Here is a 20,359-nt window from a genome sequence, read left to right as displayed (position 1 = left end):
TCTGTTTTAGCCAGGACAACATATAGTATAGGTGGCATGTAGAGCAGATATGAAAATCCACCTGTGTTCTAGAACAGGAAACGTCAAAGAGATTTACAAAAATATGAAATAGTGTCACTCTTCTCACTAATTATTTTTTTAAAAAATATAACATTTTTATGAAAAAAAATTTATAAGGGGTATATTATTATGGCTTTAAATATATTAAGAAAATGTATTAAATTCTATTTTAATTTCCGATATTGTCAATATTGGTAATATTACAGAAACAAGTTTTTTGGAGTGCTTATTCATTTTTGAAAGGGTAAGGGGGTGCTCTGGCCGGTTTCGATCAGTGGTTGGAGCTTCAGCCCACACACCAAAGGGTGGTGGGTTCGATTCCAGGTCAAGGACACATACCTCAGTTGCAGGCTCCATCCTGGCCCGGTAGGGGTGCGAGCTGGAAGCAGTCAATCAGTGTGTCTCTCTCACATCGATCGACGCTTCTGTCTCCTCTTCCCCACCCTCTACTGTATCTGAAAGAAATGGGAAAATATCCTCAGGTGAGGATTTTTTATTAAGTGTAAAGGGGTGCTAAGACCATGAAAAGTTTGAGGGCCACTGGAGTATTTGGATAAAGCAGAACTGGAATAGCTTTCTAAGGACAAAATGGCCAGATGTGATTCTCTAAAAGGACAGGGTTTTTAGAGTTCTCTTTCTCATGAAAATTCAAAAGTTGAAGAAAAATCTGAGGATTTACTGGGGTTTTTTCCCCCCGTGACTTAGGGTTTAGGAGTCACTATGGAAAGGGACAAAAGAGTCCGTTGTACTTGAACATCCTGGCTTCACCTTCTGGGTCACAAATATACTATCTCTTTGGCCATGTTTCCTGGTACAAAGAGCCCTTTATATTTGGATTGCTTATGGGTCAGTTTCCTGGTGGAAAAACAAACAGTGTTGATGAGTCCCCTGTCTCTCCTCCCCGACCCTATCCGGGGTTCCAACCACAAGGAAGACTTATTTTTTTATTCTTCATTCAAGGCCTGCTTGGCCGTGCCCGGATTTGTGCTTGTTCTGTTTCCTTCTGACTCTACCAAGGCCCAGCTCGATTGCCACTTCTTCTGGGAGACCTTGTTCACGACCCCGGTTGGAATTTGTCAGCACCCGTTCCTTCTCTAGTCCCCCCCTTCTTCCTCCTCGTCCCAACACTTCGGGTACTTTCCAGTTACAGGCCTTTTCCTAATGATTTGGATACTTACCCCTCAACCTAGAGACCCAAACTTTTGGGGGCTATGACTTCGTCTTAGTCATATTTGCTAACCCAGCACACGGTATCTTGCTCCAGTAGGTGTTCACTTAACGTGAATTTTGTGGACATTCATGCACTCTGTATCCAAACTGACTATCTTTCTGCCTCTGCTCTTAATAGTGGTTCTATTTATTCTCTTGGAGCAGTTTTCCTTGCTCTTCAGTTGTGACTAAGAGGCAGCATCTGGTCCTGGTCACTAATCATAGAAAGAGATCTGGTGGCTGTTGAGACCAGATGTGGGGCTCCGTAATCAATAAACAATAATTATCACCCTTCTCTGATTAATATAACAACACTAACATACATATAGTGCCACTAGCATCACTGGGGGATTGCTCTGAGGAGAGACATTCAGATTCAGATTGAAGTCAACAAAATTATAAAGAGGCTATTAAGTATTCTTTTTGTCTTCTTCTTTTGCCATTTTCTCTCTCTTTAATTATTAGGAATCCTTTTATGGGACCTATTTCTATTGGGAAGAAAAGGATAAATTACCCCCCTTTAGAGAAGAACATAATAATTGAGTGACAATAGTACACATTACCTTAGAGCATTTGGGAATAAAAATACGACATATGTTCTTTCTAGCAATAGGCGGCCCCTTCCTGCTGGCCAAATCCAGCATGTTCTCTCCTACACCCATGAAGATGTTTACACAGGACCCTGTTGCCAACACAAACAGTCATCCAAAACCAGAGAAAGCTTAGTGAGTGAGATGCTAAAATCTCAAAGGACTTTCTCTCCTCTATTTCTTTTATTTTTATTCTTTCCTAACATGAAAATTTTATAAGCAGGAAATTAAAAAAGTAAAAAATAAACTAGCATTTACTTAAAAATAGTTAAAATACATGTAATAATATGTAATCCTTTTTTTTTAAAATCACCAAATGCCCAAAATTGCTTCTTGCATCTATTATAGAATCATAACCCAAGGAGTTGGGGGGAGGGGGGCTCAAAAAATGAAGCCACTGCTTCTGGCTGTTGGGTTTCAACTCTCATTGCTTTAACTCAGAGGACCCGTCTGGATCATGGCCATCATTTCCTATTGTTTCCTTCAGGCCTTGTTATGTTGACAGGAGCCGGACAGTGACCTGCCTGACCATGCATCACTTGCATTTGTCTCCTGCAATCATGTTTATAACAACAGGGCTCATTATTGATGAGATAGGTCTTCGTCTATTTAATTTTTAAATGTCAGAGGTTTCTGTGGTGATTTATTTAGGAAACTGTAAAGGTCACTTCAAACACTGCTGTTTTAAGAACCAGCTTTACAATTGTAAAAACACTCATTTTACATTAAAATTAAAACTATTATTCTGGACTTTTATAATAAAATCCATATTTAACCACTTAACAGATATAGCCCTTCTAGCGTGAATAGATGTGGTCCCTATTAAGATTGACTTAGAAGTTTTGCTTTGTTCAATTGTTTACTGAGTAGCCACTCAATGCAATTTTCCAAAATAAGTGCATCTTTTTAATGCTCATGTTCTCTATGAGTTCTTCAGTTGTCTGTCTTTGTAGCTAAACATGCTTGAAAAATAAAAGTATAAAGGGCAAAGGGACCCATGTCGTGTTATCTGGTGAAGAGCAAGCAGGTCCACAGGCCAGCCTCTGTATGAGTCAAATCAAATGGGACGAATCAGAAGGTTGTAATCTCATTTAGCGTCTGTGAGGCTCAGGTTTCTCATTTTTAATGAGGGTACCTACCCTACAAGTTGCAAGATTGTTGGTCCTGTATGTAGTGGATCTGGCATAATAAATGGCAGCGGAGGATTGCAGAAATGATGTGTAAGGAAGAGAAGCGCCTGCCACTATCTTCTTTCTTAGCACCCCACCCAAGGTGTTTGATCCTTCTGGTTTTATTGCAAACCACTTTTTTTAAAAGATTTGCTAATACTCATAGCTTTGCCATGGTTTATATTATTGAGCTAAACAAATATTTATTAGAATATATACTGTGAAACATTTTAATTTGGTATTTTTACTAGAGAACCAGATTTTTGGAATTAGGGGGGGATTATATATATTCCTGCTTACAAAATTACCCTGGTAATTATTTAGAGTACATCGCATTAGTTAACAGCACATCTGCTCATTTCAGAATGTCTTTCTGAAAACAAGAGATTTGTTGGAATTTGAATGTAACACTGAGTTGCAGTTGACGTAGAGTTTTGCATCCTAGTAGCTAATGTGATTTTGCTGCATTATCTGAATTAAAGGCTGAATCACTCTAAAATTCATTTCCCTCCCTTACAGATCATGTATCAGTTGGAGGACTCGGAGACAGCTTTTATGAATATTTGCTAAAGGCATGGTTAATGTCTGACAAGACAGATCTGGAAGCTAAGCAGATGTATTTTGATGCTGTTCAGGTAAACCCAATAGTTAAATCATGTTGCCACTCAGCTCTGACTTGTAACTTACTTATTCAATCAAGCTTTAATGAAAAATAATGGAATACTACATAAGTGAGTTACAGATTATTTCCAGTTAGGAACCATCTGCTAGCACAACTATAACAGTAGTCAACATACTTGATGTATGTAGTTCTCAGAGGGCAGTTAACTTTTTTACATAGTTCAAACCTCAGTGAAGGTTTACATATCTGAAAGGAAAATGTTTGCACATCTGAAAAAAAAAAGGATATTTTTGTGCTTGGAGCCCATTACCATTATGGAGAGGAAAAAATCCTGAATTTATATTCTGAAAATTGACTAAGTTAAAATTGCCTACCTAGACATTTGGAATAAACTTATCTCCGGAGGTATGTGGACAGTACTCTCAAATAAAAATCTGAAATCACCCTAATATTACTAACAGTTTTCAGAGGTCCTTTAAAATGGAGGAGGAATGAGAGGGAACAAACCCTTGTTGAATTGCGAACTGTATGCTAAGAAGTAGATACTCTAAAGTACTAGTTTGTTTCCTCATAGTAGTTTAGATGTTATTCACCTGTGTTACAGATTGCATTACTGAACTTCAGGTTGAGTGTGAAATCAAAATTCAGATTAAAATTGTGTCAGCACCTCACCACTATGGATTTATTTGTGAATAGGATTTCTATACTACATGCATATATTTCTTTATGGGCAGTAAGTTAGGGAGGTAAGTCAGAAACTACTTAGCAAAGTCTTTAGGAAGTGGCCAGTGTGAGAGTAAACTAAACCTCAGTCAAAAATGAAAATAAAATTTGAAAGTAAATACAGTAAAGAAAGAAAATTATTTTATATAAAATAACTGAACTTGTACCCAGCTTTTCAGGAAAGAATTTTGTAGCAGAATCAAGTGCACTTCTGATTGTTAAAAGTAGTTTATATGTTTACATATATTTTTTAATATTAATTATTATTAAGACATCTCAAATAATGTTGTAAAATAATGGTGAAGCCATCAAAAAATTGACTGCTTAGAATTCTTTTTTATAATTTAGAATAGTAATTTTTTATATAATTTAGAGTAATAGAGGAGAGAAAAAATGGAAATTTGAAATTCCAAAAATGCAGCCATTGTTCTAAAATTGGTCTCCCTCAGAAGAGGTCTGAGTGGTTTTGATATAGACTGATTTATTTATTTGAATATAAATGCAACTTGCGTTGCTTTGATTGACCAGAGTAAGTGCCACATTGGTCCTCACTCAAGGCCAATAGGGAGCTTCCCTAATAGAGCAGCTACAACTCTGCTATTTCACATATGAGAACAAAAACCCCTTAGCTAGGACCCGGGCCTGCATTTAGCACAGCCTTTATTCAGGCACATGATGGACATCAAAAACCTATCTACTAGGATAGGCCCGCACGGCCTCTTCCAGGTTTCTTTTTCTTCGTTCCTATGAGGTTTAGGTTTTAACCTAGGGAGTTCCTCTCCATACAGTGTGGTTTCCATTGTGTCATTTTTTAATTACTATCCTGGCAGACATTTTAATTATTCTCATCCTTGCCCCCTAAGACCTGCTGTTCCAGGAAGAGCAACTTTAAAATATGCTTTGAAGTATTTTCCCTCAGTTTCTAGAACTGTACCCAAACAGCTTTTAACATACTGTATTTAGACAAACCATTGACAGGAAGGATCCATTAAGAACAATTGAAGTCAAGGTGTTTCTTGTTTCTCTTAATAGTAAAAGCACTTTCAATCCATTGTGCTTTTGACTAAGAAAGCACAGATAGAACACTTAAACTTCTGATTGTGACAAGTAGCCATGTCTTACAGAGCAAAGTTTCTTTGTCTGGTTGTACTTACAGAGATAGATCATTGTTATGGAGAGGGTACCTTGCATTGTTGTTCTGTACAGTTGAGTTGGTAGAGATGTAGTTCATCAGTTTTAGCTGCAAGTTGGTTTTAGAAAGTCTTTAATCCAAGAGTGGTATGGGTTTTTTGTTTTGTTTTGTTTTGTTTTGTTTGTTTGTTTGTTGGGGGGGGTTGTTTTAATAATAAAATACCCTGAACTTTTTATTGGCTATCATGGCCTTCTCTGGAGACCATACTAAGAATCCACAGTGAGAGATGCTCACCCTGTCACAGGGCCATTGGAGTGATCAGTACCTGGGCAGATGCTATATTAGACAATTAGGATTCTACAGGCTTCATCAAACTAATTGTTTCCTAATATAGAAGGATAAAAATCACAAAATATACAATACTCCTTTTTCCTAATTAATTCTCTATAGACTTGACACTACATTTTTTTAGAGCTACTTTTCCATCCTCTGTATTAACTTATATTTGCCAACTGTCATACAAACATTGCTGTGGAGGCCTTGGAACTCAGTTGCCAACTTTATATTGAGAAGTAGCAATTTGGTCAGAATCATGCCAAAAATAATATAGTGCTTTATGCAGGATCCATAACAGGGTAATAATGTTTCTCTAATCCATGCTCAAAAGCTATTGCTCTTGCTATGTAGAAAGAATAATTTCTTGGGTGATGAACAGGCATCTGCTTGAAGGACTTTATTGCAATTTGTGCTCTGAGGAGTGTAAATAGCTAAGATGTTCAGTTGCATTAAGTAAGAATGAAATATTAATGTAATAACTGGGTCATCAATAAAATTAGCTTAACCACAGTAAATGAGCACAGCAGTATGTTTATTTATTTATTACCATCTTAATTTCATTTGTTTGCTTATAATAAAGGTAGAGAAAGTTTTATCTGCCTGTGTATTCATTTTAATTTATTCTTCTCTATCACAAGTTTTATCTGTGTCTACTATTCCCAAATGTGCTTCCTAAAAACCCTTCTTTTTTGATAATAGTATAAAAGGTACAGACACTGTTATAGCCCTAGTCTGCTATGAAGTAATTGTGTGTGGGGGGGGGGGGTACATGTTTTTGTATAAATTTGAGAAGAGATTACAAATGCTGAAAATAAGCGTTATTTTCAGGCAATCGAGACTCACTTGATCCGCAAGTCTAGTAGGGGGCTGACTTACATCGCAGAGTGGAAAGGCGGCCTCCTAGAGCACAAGATGGGCCATCTGACCTGCTTTGCTGGAGGCATGTTTGCTCTGGGGGCAGATGATGCTCCCGAGGGCCTGACCCAGCACTACCTTCAGCTCGGAGCTGAGATTGCCCGTACCTGCCATGAATCTTACAATCGCACATGTGAGTACATGTTATTCTTCATCTACAGTCTATTGCCACATGCTTTTATTTCGTTCAGTAAAGAACTTGGTCATTGTTGCCCTCAAAAGAATATCCACTGTGCCTGATGAAACCTCACAATCATGATTAATATATTAAAGGAATGTATATTTTCAGCTTAAAAAATACTGCTTTGCTACATAAAAATATTTACTCTTAGTTTGCCAAGAAATGGAAATCCAGGCAATAAAACATTAGGCCAGTCTAATTTATTGGCCTTGCTTTAGGTAAATACATTGGGTAAGAGTTTCTGTCTCACTGCTAAAGAGATGTAATATATTTTTGTAAATTATCATTAATCTTTCCAGTGTCTCTATGAATATGATTTTGACTTTGACTCCCTCCTTATAAAATAGGGTTTGAAGCACAAAGATTAAATAACCTTTCATGACATAATGACTTAACAATCCCCAGATTTTCTAGCTAGCTTATAAGGTATTTCCTGGGGCCTTGCACCTATCCACTGGGTGCTCAATAACTGTTGGTTAAATGAAAGAAAATATAGAATCATTACCTTAGATGACTGAATTTAAAAAATATATTAAATAGCCCTGGCCGGTGTGTATCAGTGGTTAGATTATTGGCCCTCAAATCAAAGGGCCACGAGTTCTATTCCCATGTACCTGGGTTGCAAGTTCAATCCTCCACCCCGAGATGGGACATGGGTGGGAGGCAACCAATTGATGTGTATCTCTCATATCAATATTTCTCTTTATCTTGCTCTTCTCCCTGCCCCTCTTCCTTCCTCCCTTCCACTCTCTCTAAAAATCAATGTAAAAACTATCCTTAGGGGAGGATTAACAAAAAAAAATGTATATTGAGTATTATTTACTAGTGCCCCAGTGCACATTGAAAGGAAATTAATTAGAAGGTGGCCAGTGGGGTGGGACTGGGCGGGACAGGCCGGGCACACCCTGGAGCCAACCTCCCATGGTCCCTCCCCAGCCAGCCACACCTGAGGTGACATCACAGCTTAAAGGTCAACTGTGGAGTGAGCGAGGTCCCTCTGGCAGGTGGGGTCGCTCGGCCTGGTCTCCAGATCAGGCCGAAACCGGCTCTCTGACATCCCCCGAGGAGTCCCATATTGTGAGAGGGTAATTCTCGGGTGATGCACCCCGGAATCAGGCTCCCTCCTCTCTGGTTCCGGGTGCATCGCCCAAGAACGGCCACTGCCAAGTCACAGCAGCTCAGCAGCTCCTGCGTTGAGCGTCTGTCCCCTGGTGCTTAGTGCGCATCATAGCTACTGGTCAAAGCGTCTGCCCCCAGGTGGTCATTGCACGTCATAGCTACTGGTCAGATGGTGGCTTAGCCTTTTAGATATAGAGATATGTTTATAACTATTTCTTAAAGTGATTTGTCATTGTTCTTGACTATTGTAAAGTACTTTCTAGTTTTAGTTAAGTGGTAGACACTATGCATTGTTCAAGACAATAACCTTTGTTACCCATTCCATATTCTTTAGTTGTGAAACTGGGACCAGAAGCTTTCAGATTCGATGGTGGTGTTGAAGCCATTGCTACAAGGCAAAATGAAAAATACTACATTCTACGGCCAGAGGTTGTTGAGACTTACATGTACATGTGGCGACTGACTCATGATCCAAAGTACAGGAAATGGGCCTGGGAAGCTGTAGAGGTAAAATTTTAATTTGCTTGTGTTTCATATAGATAAATGTCTCAGGGAAAAAATGTGGCATGTACAGATAAATCTAGCATATCAGCTTTTCTGTAATTGTTAAAGTTTTGACCAGACTTTTTCCATTCAGGACTGAGTGTTTTCATTTAGGTCATCCTGCATATTTGGCTTCAGCTTTTCAGCTTTGCTTAATATAGATAGGTAGATAGATGATAGATAGATAGATAGATAGATAGATGATAGATAGATAGATAGATAGATAGATAGATAGATGATAGATATTGAAGGAGTTATCTAGAAAGGTATATTATAAAATTAAGTTTCCATGACTAGAAGTGATAACCACTTAATTCCACAAAGGGTTATAGGCAACTTGGTGATAGTCACCCCTTGCCTGTTGTCTACTTCAAGAAACACTGTGTGTGTGTGTGTGTGTGTGTGTGTATTCTCTATTAGTCTTTGGGCATTTAAATGATAATACAGTACATACTTTTACTTAGCAGTGATGGCGAACCTATGACACGCGTGTCAGAGGTGACACGTGAACTCATTTTTTTGGTTGATTTTTCTTTGTTAAATGGCATTTAAATATATAAAATAAATATCAAAAATATAAGTCTTTGTTTTACTATGGTTGCAAATATCAAAAAATTTCTATATGTGACACGGCACCAGAGTTAAGTTAGGGTTTTTCAAAATGCTGACACGCCAAGCTCAAAAGGTTGGCCATCACTGACTTAGAGTAAATTAGCTACTTAGTTTTAGAAATAACCTGTAGAAGAACAACTTTCTGCAAGTTCAGATTTCTCTGAATGTCGATAAGCTTTCCATCTGTCCAGTGTGCTGATTTAATTCTTTGCCATCTCTTGGGTCTCTTCCTGCCGAATATGGCATATCATCTTCCTAAACTAAACTATTGTGTGTGGATGCCAGCGGAGGCACCCTCCGGAGTGTGCATCAAACAATGTCTAATTTTAAGAGCTCTTATTCTGAAAGGACTGGGAGGGAATTCAGGGAATGAGAACAAGCAAAGGCTTTAATTACACTTTCTTATTCTCCACACTCTTTCTTAGAAAGTTTGCTGTCTTTAAAAACAGTCCATTAGGAGCAACTTCTCTCAGGAAATCTTAGATGAATATTGCCTTAGTGTGAAATTTAATATCTCAGGAAGCCGTTGAATCTTGCTTATCACCCTGTTCATTTAGTGTCTGTCTTATCACTAGTCATCACTCATTTTAAGTAATAGCGATTCTTTAGGCCTTTTTAAATATTTTTTTTGCAGTTTTCTAATTATATTTAGTCAGTGGTAATTTCAATTTCTTTAGACATATTTTCTCTGAAAAATGTATTTAAATTACATTTCATCTAAGCTTTGTTGATAGGGAATTATTTTGGTCTTCAATAAGCCAGCAAAGGAATTAAGGCTAGCACTCACCTTAGAAATATCAGTTTAAATTAAAAATAGCAGGAATTATGTTTTTCATCAAATCTAAAACACCATTATTTTATGTACTACTAAGAAAGTACAGCCCTACCAATTAAATTGTGACACAACAATTTTGGAGATGTTAAAATGCGAAAAATGTATGACAGAGACTTGCTCAAAAATGGAAGGTTACTAAATCTCTATTGCCATATGGGCAGGAAGCTATGATTTGCTTGTTCTTCGGTGGAGTTTGTTGGTGAAGGAAGAAGGTTGATGTGAGGTGTTAGGAATTTTGCCTGTTGCCCCCTCTTAGTGTAGGATATGATGTGAAATTGTTTCATTGCGTCCCAGTGCAGGGATCCTCCTGTTTTTGCCCCTAGTAACTTCTGCTGGGACTTGAGACGCAGTGGGGATGGGGGAGCGCTGGGGGCGCTTGCCTTTTCTAAAGCACAGAAATAGAGTAGGCAATACTTACTTCACTGTCGCATGCCCTCGGCCCCTTGTGTTGGTGTTACAGCTGCGATGGGGGATGCCCGTGTGCTGGCAGCATTGCCCAGCTGTCCCCAGGCAGCTGGCCCTGGTCTGGGAAGTGGGGGAGAGTTCCTGGTCCCAGGGGCAGCCCTCCCCAGTGAGATACTGGAGTGGGTGGGTGGCTTTCCCAGTCTTCCTTCTTCAGAGAATAGTTCTGAGATGTGTTCTGCATGGTTCCTTGGAGGTGCAGGCGGGAGGAGGCCCTGGTTGCACACAGCGCGTTTCACTGGCTCCTCTCACTTCCCTGTTTCACTCTCCCCACTTCCTGATATCACCTCCCCCCAAATTTCCTGCATCCAACCCATGACTCATGCTCTGTTTGTAGGGGAACCCAAACTAAAACATAGGGGCCCTTGGAAATCACCAAGTCCAGATTCCACGCAAAGGAAAGACTCCTCTGCCAATCTTCGCAGGTGGCTATTCCTCATCAATTCAAGGACTTTGTAGCGAAAAGGAATATGCTACTAATAACGTGATTCGTGTCATTTTTTTTTAATGACCAGAAGTATTAGGAAGTTACTCCTTTTAAAACCAGAATTTACAGTTCTGTGCTTTTGAAAGAAGAATCTCTCTCTTGTACATTTCAGCTCCTCAGTTATCTGAAGACAGCACTTCCTGCCAGCTGTTCCTCCCGCCTCCCCCCTTTTCCTCCACCTTCTCCTGACATGTCCCAGGGGTGTTCTTGCAGGGCTGAGCACTGTGACTCAGGAGCCTCTCTCCTGAGGGCTAATTCCTACAGCCTGTGGTCAACTTGTTCCTTTAATAGATTTAGAAAACTCCTGGCTTACATGGAAACTATGGTCGAATGTTAACGACTACATTGACGACTATTGAGGCATCTCTTTAATGTCATGAAGAACTACATTAAATTCCTTCTAATTAGACATGTATAATTAATATTCTGATAAAGCTCTTACGATAAGTTATACCTATACATTCATACATGTGTAGGTAAATATGGATTATATAATGTCTATAGATGTAGGTATGTGTAGATTATATCATGTCTCCACTGGGCTAGAGTTGTGGATAAGCCTTACGTAGGAATGTTCATTTCTTTATTTGCACACACATTTTTCTCCAGTTCCCTGAATCTAATCTTTTACACATGGGCATCTTGGCTCTCAGAGAATGATTTGTCTTCCCAGTGTCTGCTTCTGCCTGCCCAGGCTTGATCCCTGTTCTGAGACTCTTTGGTGTGTCTGTTTTGCCTGGTTCTCAGACCAAACTCAACAAGTGAGCCTTATTATTAGCGTTGTTCTCTGGGGTCCACTCTTGGAAATCTCCGTTGATCAGCTGTTTTTCTAACCTGGTAGATAAGACAAGGCTTCTCTGTTCTTACAGTGATGCTTTCCGGCTTAGGACTTAACTCATGCTGCTCACTATTCTTTTACCTGCTCCCCCCTAAAAAGGTACAGTCGCTTGCAGTCAGGTTTGTGTTTCTTCTTTTGTTTTAGAGCTCTAGTCGGTGTAAACATTCTCCTGTCCTCCTTTTCTTTGCTATTAGCAAGTCCCCTTCACATATGGTCACTAATAAGTAATGTAAACATTTACTAAAACTGAGGTAGTCCCTATGCCCAGAGACTGATCCAAAGAACAGACTGCAGTAAAATGATGCTCTGATCAGACTCTACTGTGTAGATACATCCTTCCACTGTTGAGGTTCTGTAAGATCAGAGTCTGTTATGGGGGCTCAAGAGAGCTGCTTGTCCCTAGATTTACACATCTAAAGTCTTAAAATTTAGACTTGACATGAAGGTTTTTCTTTTTATTTAAAATGCATCTTTAGCATTTTTTTATTTATTTACCAAAAGCCTAAAAAAATAAAATTAAATAAGCTAGGCCTCTCTGGACCTCTAACAGGGCCCTGTACTGTGTTGACTGTGTCTCTATCTTGTTTTATTGTCACAACAACCCCATGTGGACCACAGGAACACTGCCTGGGTCCAGGGACCTCTGAGGCCACAGTTAGCAAGTCCAGAGCTGGGACACGACTCCCTCCTCTAAAACTTTAGGTTGTGTTCTTAACTACTATGGCTCTCCACACTAGGACTATGGGAGAGAAAGGACAACTGGGGTGAACTGAAAAGAGGAAAAACTTTGGACATCGCCAGCCCCAAAGCAAAAAATGATTGCGCTTATAGAAATCTCTATGGGAGGGAGAACGGCCTGACACTCTCATTAGCTCATCGCCAAAGAACTTCCAGAGAAAAACCAAGAAAAAACTTTGTGGTTAAATCTTATTAGGAAATAAGATTTCATTATGTTCCATAATAATGAACTTACTCATTTCTTCTAAATCTGGATCTTTTTCTTTTTACAAACAATTTTTAACCTCCATTTTATCTGGTATTTAACTTTTTATCAAAAGGAACTTTGATCAGAAAAGGAAGGAAGGAAAAAAATAATTGGACCTGAAAGTCCCTTTCTGTAGGCTTTTGCGCTCTTGGTTCATTGTGTGCAACGAAGAATATAATCAAAGCATTTCATTTTTGAAGTTGATCTTATTTTCCCGGGGGCTTTTAAAAAGTACCAATCATGAGACATTTTCTTTATGCATGGAGCCTGCCAGTTAGATTTTCTTTAACCTGGTAATTAAATGCTCTATGTCTTCTGCCCTCCAGCCCTGGTGTGCCAAGTCAATGTCCTCATTGCCAGCATCTGCAGAGGGGAGCTGAGCCCTCAGCGCCACATCCCTGCTCACGGGATTCACCTTCTCTCTCCCCTCTTTTCTGGTCTCTGCATTCTTAGAGCCATGTTTTCCTCCAAAATCTTTTTCTAGCCAATAACGATCTTTCTCTCAACTAGTATCTCAATTATGTTCTCCATCTTTTTTTGCTAGGTTGGCTGAATGGGAGAAAAATGGAGTATAATTATACACATTTTAAAAAGAGGGACAGGGTTATATTTCATAAGAGAAAACTGAAAAATAAATTTAAGATGACATGAATTAGAACCAGATTTCAGATGGCAATTTTGATGTGACTTATAGTATAGTTAATAAGAGTAATAGGATATGGTGAGTAGGAAATAACTTCTTTAGAACTGACTAGGCCTGTTAACTAACAAAGCAGCCAATGTAATTTCAAAATACAAGGACTAGTCAACTTAGTGACAGCTGACAATGTAGAAGGCAAGTTATTTTAGGTTGTTTCCTAAATTTTCTTTCCAACCCTGCCCATCCCATCTCTCTTATCCAAATACTCATTATAGTCAGACAGCTACAGGAATGTAGGGTCCTTTCTCCCTAGATAGTTACCAGTGGATTCATCCCATCTTCTTCCATCCCAGACCAAAGAAAAGAAAAATGTGCTTTAGAAATAGATACCAACCACATTTTTCCCACTGCTTTCCGTTTTCCACTTTTATCTCTTTCACCAGGACCACTAATTAGTACTCCACAATTGATTTTTAAGCAATGAGATGTTCTGCTTATTGTAGCAGCTGTTTTTGGTCCAGCATACTTTTTTCACCAGGGGTTTATAGTCCCATTTGATATAAATAATCTTTCTAGACCAGGAGTCAGCAACTGTTTTCTGTAAGGGCTGGAGAGAATTAGGTTTGGGGGCCATACCCAACTACTCAACTGTCACTGTAGCGAAGAAATAGCCACAGACAGCATGTGAGTATAGCTGTGGCTCAATAACCCTTCATTTACCAAAACAGACAGCAGATGGGATTTAGCCTGTGGTCCATAGTGTGATGAACCCTGCTCTAGATTATATTAGGAAATGGTAAATATGACTGAAAATTTATTCCAAAAGTCAATGTGGAAGTGTTTCTAATTAGGTGAGAAGATATATTGTCCATACGTCCTTTAACTTTTCATGCTTTATTTGTATTTACATTGGATAGGGTTTGTTTGTTTGTTTTAATTTCCAGCTAAAGCTGTACCAATCTAGCAATTCAATTTGGATCCTTATTTTATTTGAATTTGACAATCTAGTGATAAAAATTAGTGACAATCGGTTGCCTGACTCGCGACCATTTTTTTCCATCTTCTTGGTCATCCAGGCTCTGGAGACTCACTGCAGGGTGAGCGGGGGCTACTCGGGCCTCAGGGATGTTTACCTCAAACATGACAGCTACGATGATGTGCAACAGAGCTTCTTCCTGGCGGAGACACTAAAGTGAGTAAAAATCATCCGAAAGGATGTGGCCGAGGGAGCTGGGCAGACCTCTGTCCATGTCTTTATCATGAGCACATTCAGGCACTGTCACGCATGGCTGCCTCTGAATGCCATTCTACGCGCATGGCGATGGTTGCAGGTTTGTTCCCGGTCATCGTGTGAGTGTGCTGACTCGGGCCTGCTTTCACGGTTCTGGTACTCTAGGATCAAAGCCCAGAGCAGCTTCTTCACTCTGCATTAATGTGTGTATTCCCTCAACGCTTTGCTATACTTGATTCTCCCTATTTCTCCCTCGGATGAATGGAGACACCGATGTGGTTTGGGCTGTGCCTTTGTGGTTTTATACACTCGTGTTTCTCCCTCTAGATATTTGTACTTAATATTTTCTGACGACGATCTACTTCCCCTGGAACATTGGATCTTCAATACTGAGGCCCATCTTCTCCCTAAACTCTGCACTAATGAAAAAGAAGTGGAAGTCACTGGATAATGACAAGACATGTTACATTTTACTCTGCTCATTCCCATCACTGCATACCTTAATAGTTCCTCTTCCGGTATCCAGGCCCATGATGAATTTTATTAGTAGGTCTGTGATTATTCTCAGTTCTAAAATTGTTTTGCAGTCTTTTATGTTTTTTCTCATAGGCTTAAATGGGACGCAAATTCCTTATCATATCCTTTAGTATTCAGTCAGTAGATCACAGATTTTCTTATTTCACATAATCTGTTCTCTCTGGAATTCATAAAGGTGTAGTATCATTTTTATTAGACCGAATAAAATGGTATACCAGTGACCTCTTAATTACAATTTTGATTTGACTGCAAAACTTTTTCCTCCTCTATGAGGAGATAGTGTCTGCTTTAAGCTGTAATGTTTTGCCATGTTGCAAAAAGCCATAATAATAAATTAAATAATAAAAAAAGCTTTTTCCTTTTTAATTTCATGTGAATATGGTTTGTCTATCCACCAGAGACAGATCTTATAACTGTGACAGCCTCCGTATGCGGGTCTATCATTATTTGATAGAATGTCTTCTAAAATACTTTACCTACAATTTAATTCAAAATAGAATGCCATTCCAAAAAGATCATCTCATGTTGACCTCATTTCATTGGAACCACAGTATATTTCTGTTGGTGAATTATGTTAGTGTTTCCTAATTTGTGAATTAATTTTCAAATTTTACTTGAAATGTCCTGTGTCATTTCTGGATCATGTGCTGGTTAATTTCTTCCATTCCTCACCACACAGCAAAATGAGCTTGCAAGTTTGGCAGATCTCTGCTATTGCTCAATTATGTTTTTTAAAGGGAAATAGCATCACTCTTAGTGTGTTAGCTTTCGCTTTTTACTGAACATATGAAGAATCGGGTATCTCTAAAGAGAGGATGAATATTTCAAATGATTTTGCATTTGCATTTCATCTTTAACTTTTTTTTCCCCTTGAAGTAAAGAAAACATTACATGTGGCTCAGATTTTTCAGATTTAACAAGGGCCCTTTCTCAAATATAAGAAATTATTTCATTTCAGTTAATGAAAGCAGAATTAACTCTGAAAGAAGCTTTACCAATGTATTTATTCATGGTCAATTGAGAAAAATCTAATAAACTTTTAGGTCAAATAAGAATATAGTCTACTTTGGTTAAATTCAATATAGATGTCCCAGCTTGGAAAGAATATGTAGGAATGGATGCTCCCAATCCCCCACAATCCAATAGCAGATCAAAATAATGATATGGTTCTTCAAAGCATTGTGTTGAGATATGAGTGCTTTTCCCAAGAATAGATTTGGTGATACCTTGTGTTTTCTTATCATATTGGATCATATTATATATATATGACCCCAAGAGCTAATATGGTGATGTATATTCTGAGGTACAAAGACTTTAACCACCTGCTTTCTCCACCTACAGTGGTCAGATAGATCAGTGCAACCCCATGCATTAAGCTGAAGCATATGAAGTTGCTGCATTTGTAGTTTAAAAACTATCCAATGTCAACAATTTCATATGGTTCAACCTAATATTTTTAAGACAGTTATCTTCTTGGATCTCCATAGACTTAATTGTTTTAGGTCTTTCAGCTTTTAAAGGTGTTTCAAAATATTTCTTTTGTCTGAAAGGACCACTTTGTGTGACCTGCTCTTTTTTTCTATATTGTACATTGGTATACAAAGAATAAATTAATAAAATTAGTAAATTAAAAATTTATTAAATCATTATTAGTCATTACTTTAATAAATCATTATTGCCAAGTCAGTGTGTTTTGAGTCCCAGAATATCTTCCACTCATATGTCTGCTCACCTTATGAAATGAATGGATAGTGAGAGTTCTTTTGTCCCAGAACATAAAGGCAAACTATAAAAGATTATTGCAAAAACCAGGCCATATGTATTTAGATTATAATTTTCACATAAACATCCTTGGGCTAACAATTTAAGTTACCTTCTTTTCTTTGCATTTAAATTTGATTTGAAAGAGCACAGAGCTGGTATGTATTTCTGCAGCAGGTAGGATTTTAATATCAGGTTTATGTACACCCTGCACTATAATGTACCTTTTGTATCCTGGTATAAGTAGGCCAAAAGATTATACTAGACATTGTTCTGCCAATGGCAAAAATAAAGTGTTTTCAATTCTAGAACTTGGATTTTTTTAACATAAGTCCCAAAACAACAAAAATGTAAAGAAGAGATTAATATTATAGTGATGTAATTTAACTAAAGTTATATTTTGTGTTAATTATTTTAAACAACTGATGTCTTTAGGTAGACACTGTCTTTCATTCATTTGCAGCAATTTCACCTAAAAGGCAAATAATTAAAATAGTACTTAATTCTCTGTATGTGTTTTTGCTATACTTTGTGCAATTAATATTACACATAAAAATTGTGTGGCGATTTTCAGGACTCGATGTTTGATATAATTCCTTCATCTGTGTTGTCCATCCTTTACAATGATTGTTTTTGATTTGTGCATAAATCCATTCTGTCATTTCCAACTTTATATAAATCTTTAATGTTATGGGAAACATAATAGATTGACACATAATTTTTAAAAACTATATTTGTAAAATTTCTCTATTGTGAATAAAGCCTTTTAATATATCTCCTCCTTTGTTATGTTTTTCTCCTTTTAAGTAAGTTTTTGAATATATGTAGGGGTGAGTGTGTAGAGTTGCAAATAAAGACATTAGATCTGAGTAGTGGTTTCATACCACACCCAGAGTATCCTGACAAGGAAACATTTTCTATTAAAAACTTTAACTTGCAAATAATTTTGCATGCATGGCCTTTGGTTAAACAAATACCTTTATTAAGAATCTAACATGTTCAACACCAGGGCCTGTAGGGTGGAGGGGGGGGAGTTGGTGTCAGAAATAGCATGAAGTATGATCGTTGTGCTTACGTTTACATTCTCGCCGTACCACTGAAACAAAACAAAGCAGCATTTAGTGTGAAATGACAAGTGAAATTCTGTTCAGGGAGCAGGCCACTAGGATTTGACCTGCCCCTCCTTTTGGGGCTTGACCGGGTTCTGGGGACACCAGGGACTCATCCCTGTGTCTGTGCCTGTCTCCCGCCCCCTTCCCCCCACCCCTCCACCCCCCCCCCACTCCCACCTCCCAGGGTTCCTCTGCAGTGACAGTGCAGTGGGCACACCAGGGCAGGCTGCTTGGTGGGAAGTGCAGTTAACTTGGCTCAGGGACTCCTAGGCTTGCCCAGCCCCAGGCTGTATGATGATGTGGGGCTGGTGGGGGTGGGGGGGGTGGGGGGGCCTCCAAAGCCCCGCCCTTACCTTCCAGGCCTTTCCCCTAAGTCCAGCCTGGGGCTCCCCTTCCTGAAGCACCCAGGTTGATAGTCAAAGAAGCTTCGTAGAAAAGAGAGAACTTAAGCTGCAGGAGAGCCTCCAATATTTTTTAAAAAGCCTGGGTTTTTCAAATTCATGTTCCACTTACTAGAATGTTTTAGACATTTTGGGTTTTGTTCTTGCTGCCTGGAACTCTTTCCTCACTGGCTCATCCCTCGCTTCCTGTGGGTGTCTGCTCAATGGCACCGCATCAGAGTGGCTGTTTTGACAAATCAATATAAGATTCCCCATCACCCTGAGTCCCTTGGTCTTACTGTATTTCCTGCTTAGCATTTGTTAGGTTACATATTCATTTCCTTGTATGTCTATTGTCTTTCTGACCCCTTAGAACAGTGGTTCTCAACCTTCCTAATGCCGCGACCCTTTAATACAGTTCCTCATGTTGTGGTGACCCCCAACCATAAAATTATTTTCGTTGCTACTTCATAACTGTAATTTTGCTACTGTTGTGAATCGTAATGTAAATATCTGACATGCAGGATGTATTTTCATTGTTACAAATTGAACATAATTAAAGCATAGTGATTAATCACAAAAAACAGTATGTAATTATACGTGTGTTTCCCGATGGTCTTAGGTGACCCCGGTGAAAGGGTCATTTGAGCCCCAAAGGGGTCATGACCCACAGGTTGAGAACTGCTGCCTTAGAATGTAAGCCTCATGAGAACAGAAGTTACTTGTTTTGGTGCCTTCCTCTCCGATCTGCATCTCCGGTGCCTGAAGGAGCGTCTAGCAATTGGCAGCCCACAGGGAATGTTTGGTGAACAGTTAATGCATGAATGAATGAATGGGGTTCGTAGGGTTTGCTACAGCTATTTGCAAATGTCTTTTAATAAGCTGTACATTTTTAAAGTATTACATGCCAGAATTGCATAACATGCTGTTTTAAATAGATAATTATAAGAAGGGGCAATTTCTTTCATTGCTACTTGCAGTCGTTTTAAGGAAATACAGAGTAAATTGTGGTTGTGACTGAAATTAACTAAAAAAAAAAACAGATTTTTAAAAATCACTTTTTATCACATATGGCCCTATGTGAAACACCTACCAAAGAAATGTAAGTCGTGATTTCTCCAATATAGTGTTTTCAGTGTTACTATTTGAGTAGCCTACTACACTGTATTGTTTTCTGACTTAATCTCACAGTCCTGTGTCATATATTTTTTTAAAAAAATGCTTTCTACAACATCAAGCAAAAGAATTGGTTTTTCATTTAAAATACAGCTAGTCAAATGAGAACCTTCTGAATTCAATTACTTGTAACGTAGAGGATATTGGTTATGTTTACTCTGTTGGTGACCAAATTATTAAACAGTTTCTAAACATAATTTTTATTTATACTAATCGTCAACCATCCACACAGAAGTTGCAGCCTGGCAATCAATACATCCAATTTCTGATAATTACATGTAGAGAATTCCTTAAATTTTTAAGAAAACAAGAGAAACTTTTTCATTGAAGGGTAAAATTCATATATCTAATCGCCATTCCAGTTCGGTAGGTTGTGGCTGAAATGTGAGGGTGGGGAAAGGAATCTTATTTAATTTTGATTTAATGGCCCAGAGACTGATTTCTGTTTTTCCTGGCTTATTCCATTCACACTGGCCAACACATGAGTCATAATATTCAAGAACTATCTGCCAAGCATCAGATACGCATATAAAGTCTTAGAACTGCATCAGAGTCTAGACGGCATTCAGTCCAACTCTTATTTTAAACATAAGGACACGGGAATTTCCCAAGGTCAGGAACTGTTTTTTATCCTGGCTCTATGCTCCCAGGCACAGTGATTTGGTAAGATTTATGCTAATAAAAGTTAAAAACAACATACGGGA

The 20,359-nt window shown here is 38.5% G+C and overlaps 1 protein-coding gene across 4 annotated transcripts in view; it reads left to right on the top strand.

Moving 5' to 3' along the window:
• Positions 1–17,765, top strand: part of MAN1A1 (mannosidase alpha class 1A member 1) — a 154,346-nt gene extending 136,581 nt beyond the window's left edge. For all 4 annotated transcript variants that reach the window (XM_036318139.1, XM_036318141.1, XM_036318140.1 and 1 more), the window contains 5 exons: positions 3,548–3,663; positions 6,670–6,889; positions 8,391–8,563; positions 14,535–14,650; positions 15,017–17,765. In XM_036318139.1, coding sequence (XP_036174032.1) covers positions 3,548–3,663; positions 6,670–6,889; positions 8,391–8,563; positions 14,535–14,650; positions 15,017–15,140 — 749 coding nt within the window. In that variant the 3' untranslated portion in view covers positions 15,141–17,765. The remainder of the gene's footprint in view (positions 1–3,547; positions 3,664–6,669; positions 6,890–8,390; positions 8,564–14,534; positions 14,651–15,016) is intronic.
• Positions 17,766–20,359: the final 2,594 nt, after the last annotated feature.

The sequence above is a fragment of the Myotis myotis genome, unplaced genomic scaffold (assembly GCF_014108235.1).
Source record: "Myotis myotis isolate mMyoMyo1 unplaced genomic scaffold, mMyoMyo1.p scaffold_m19_p_7, whole genome shotgun sequence".
Taxonomy (NCBI): Eukaryota; Metazoa; Chordata; class Mammalia; order Chiroptera; family Vespertilionidae; genus Myotis; species Myotis myotis.
This window is presented reverse-complemented; position numbering and strand designations above follow the sequence as displayed.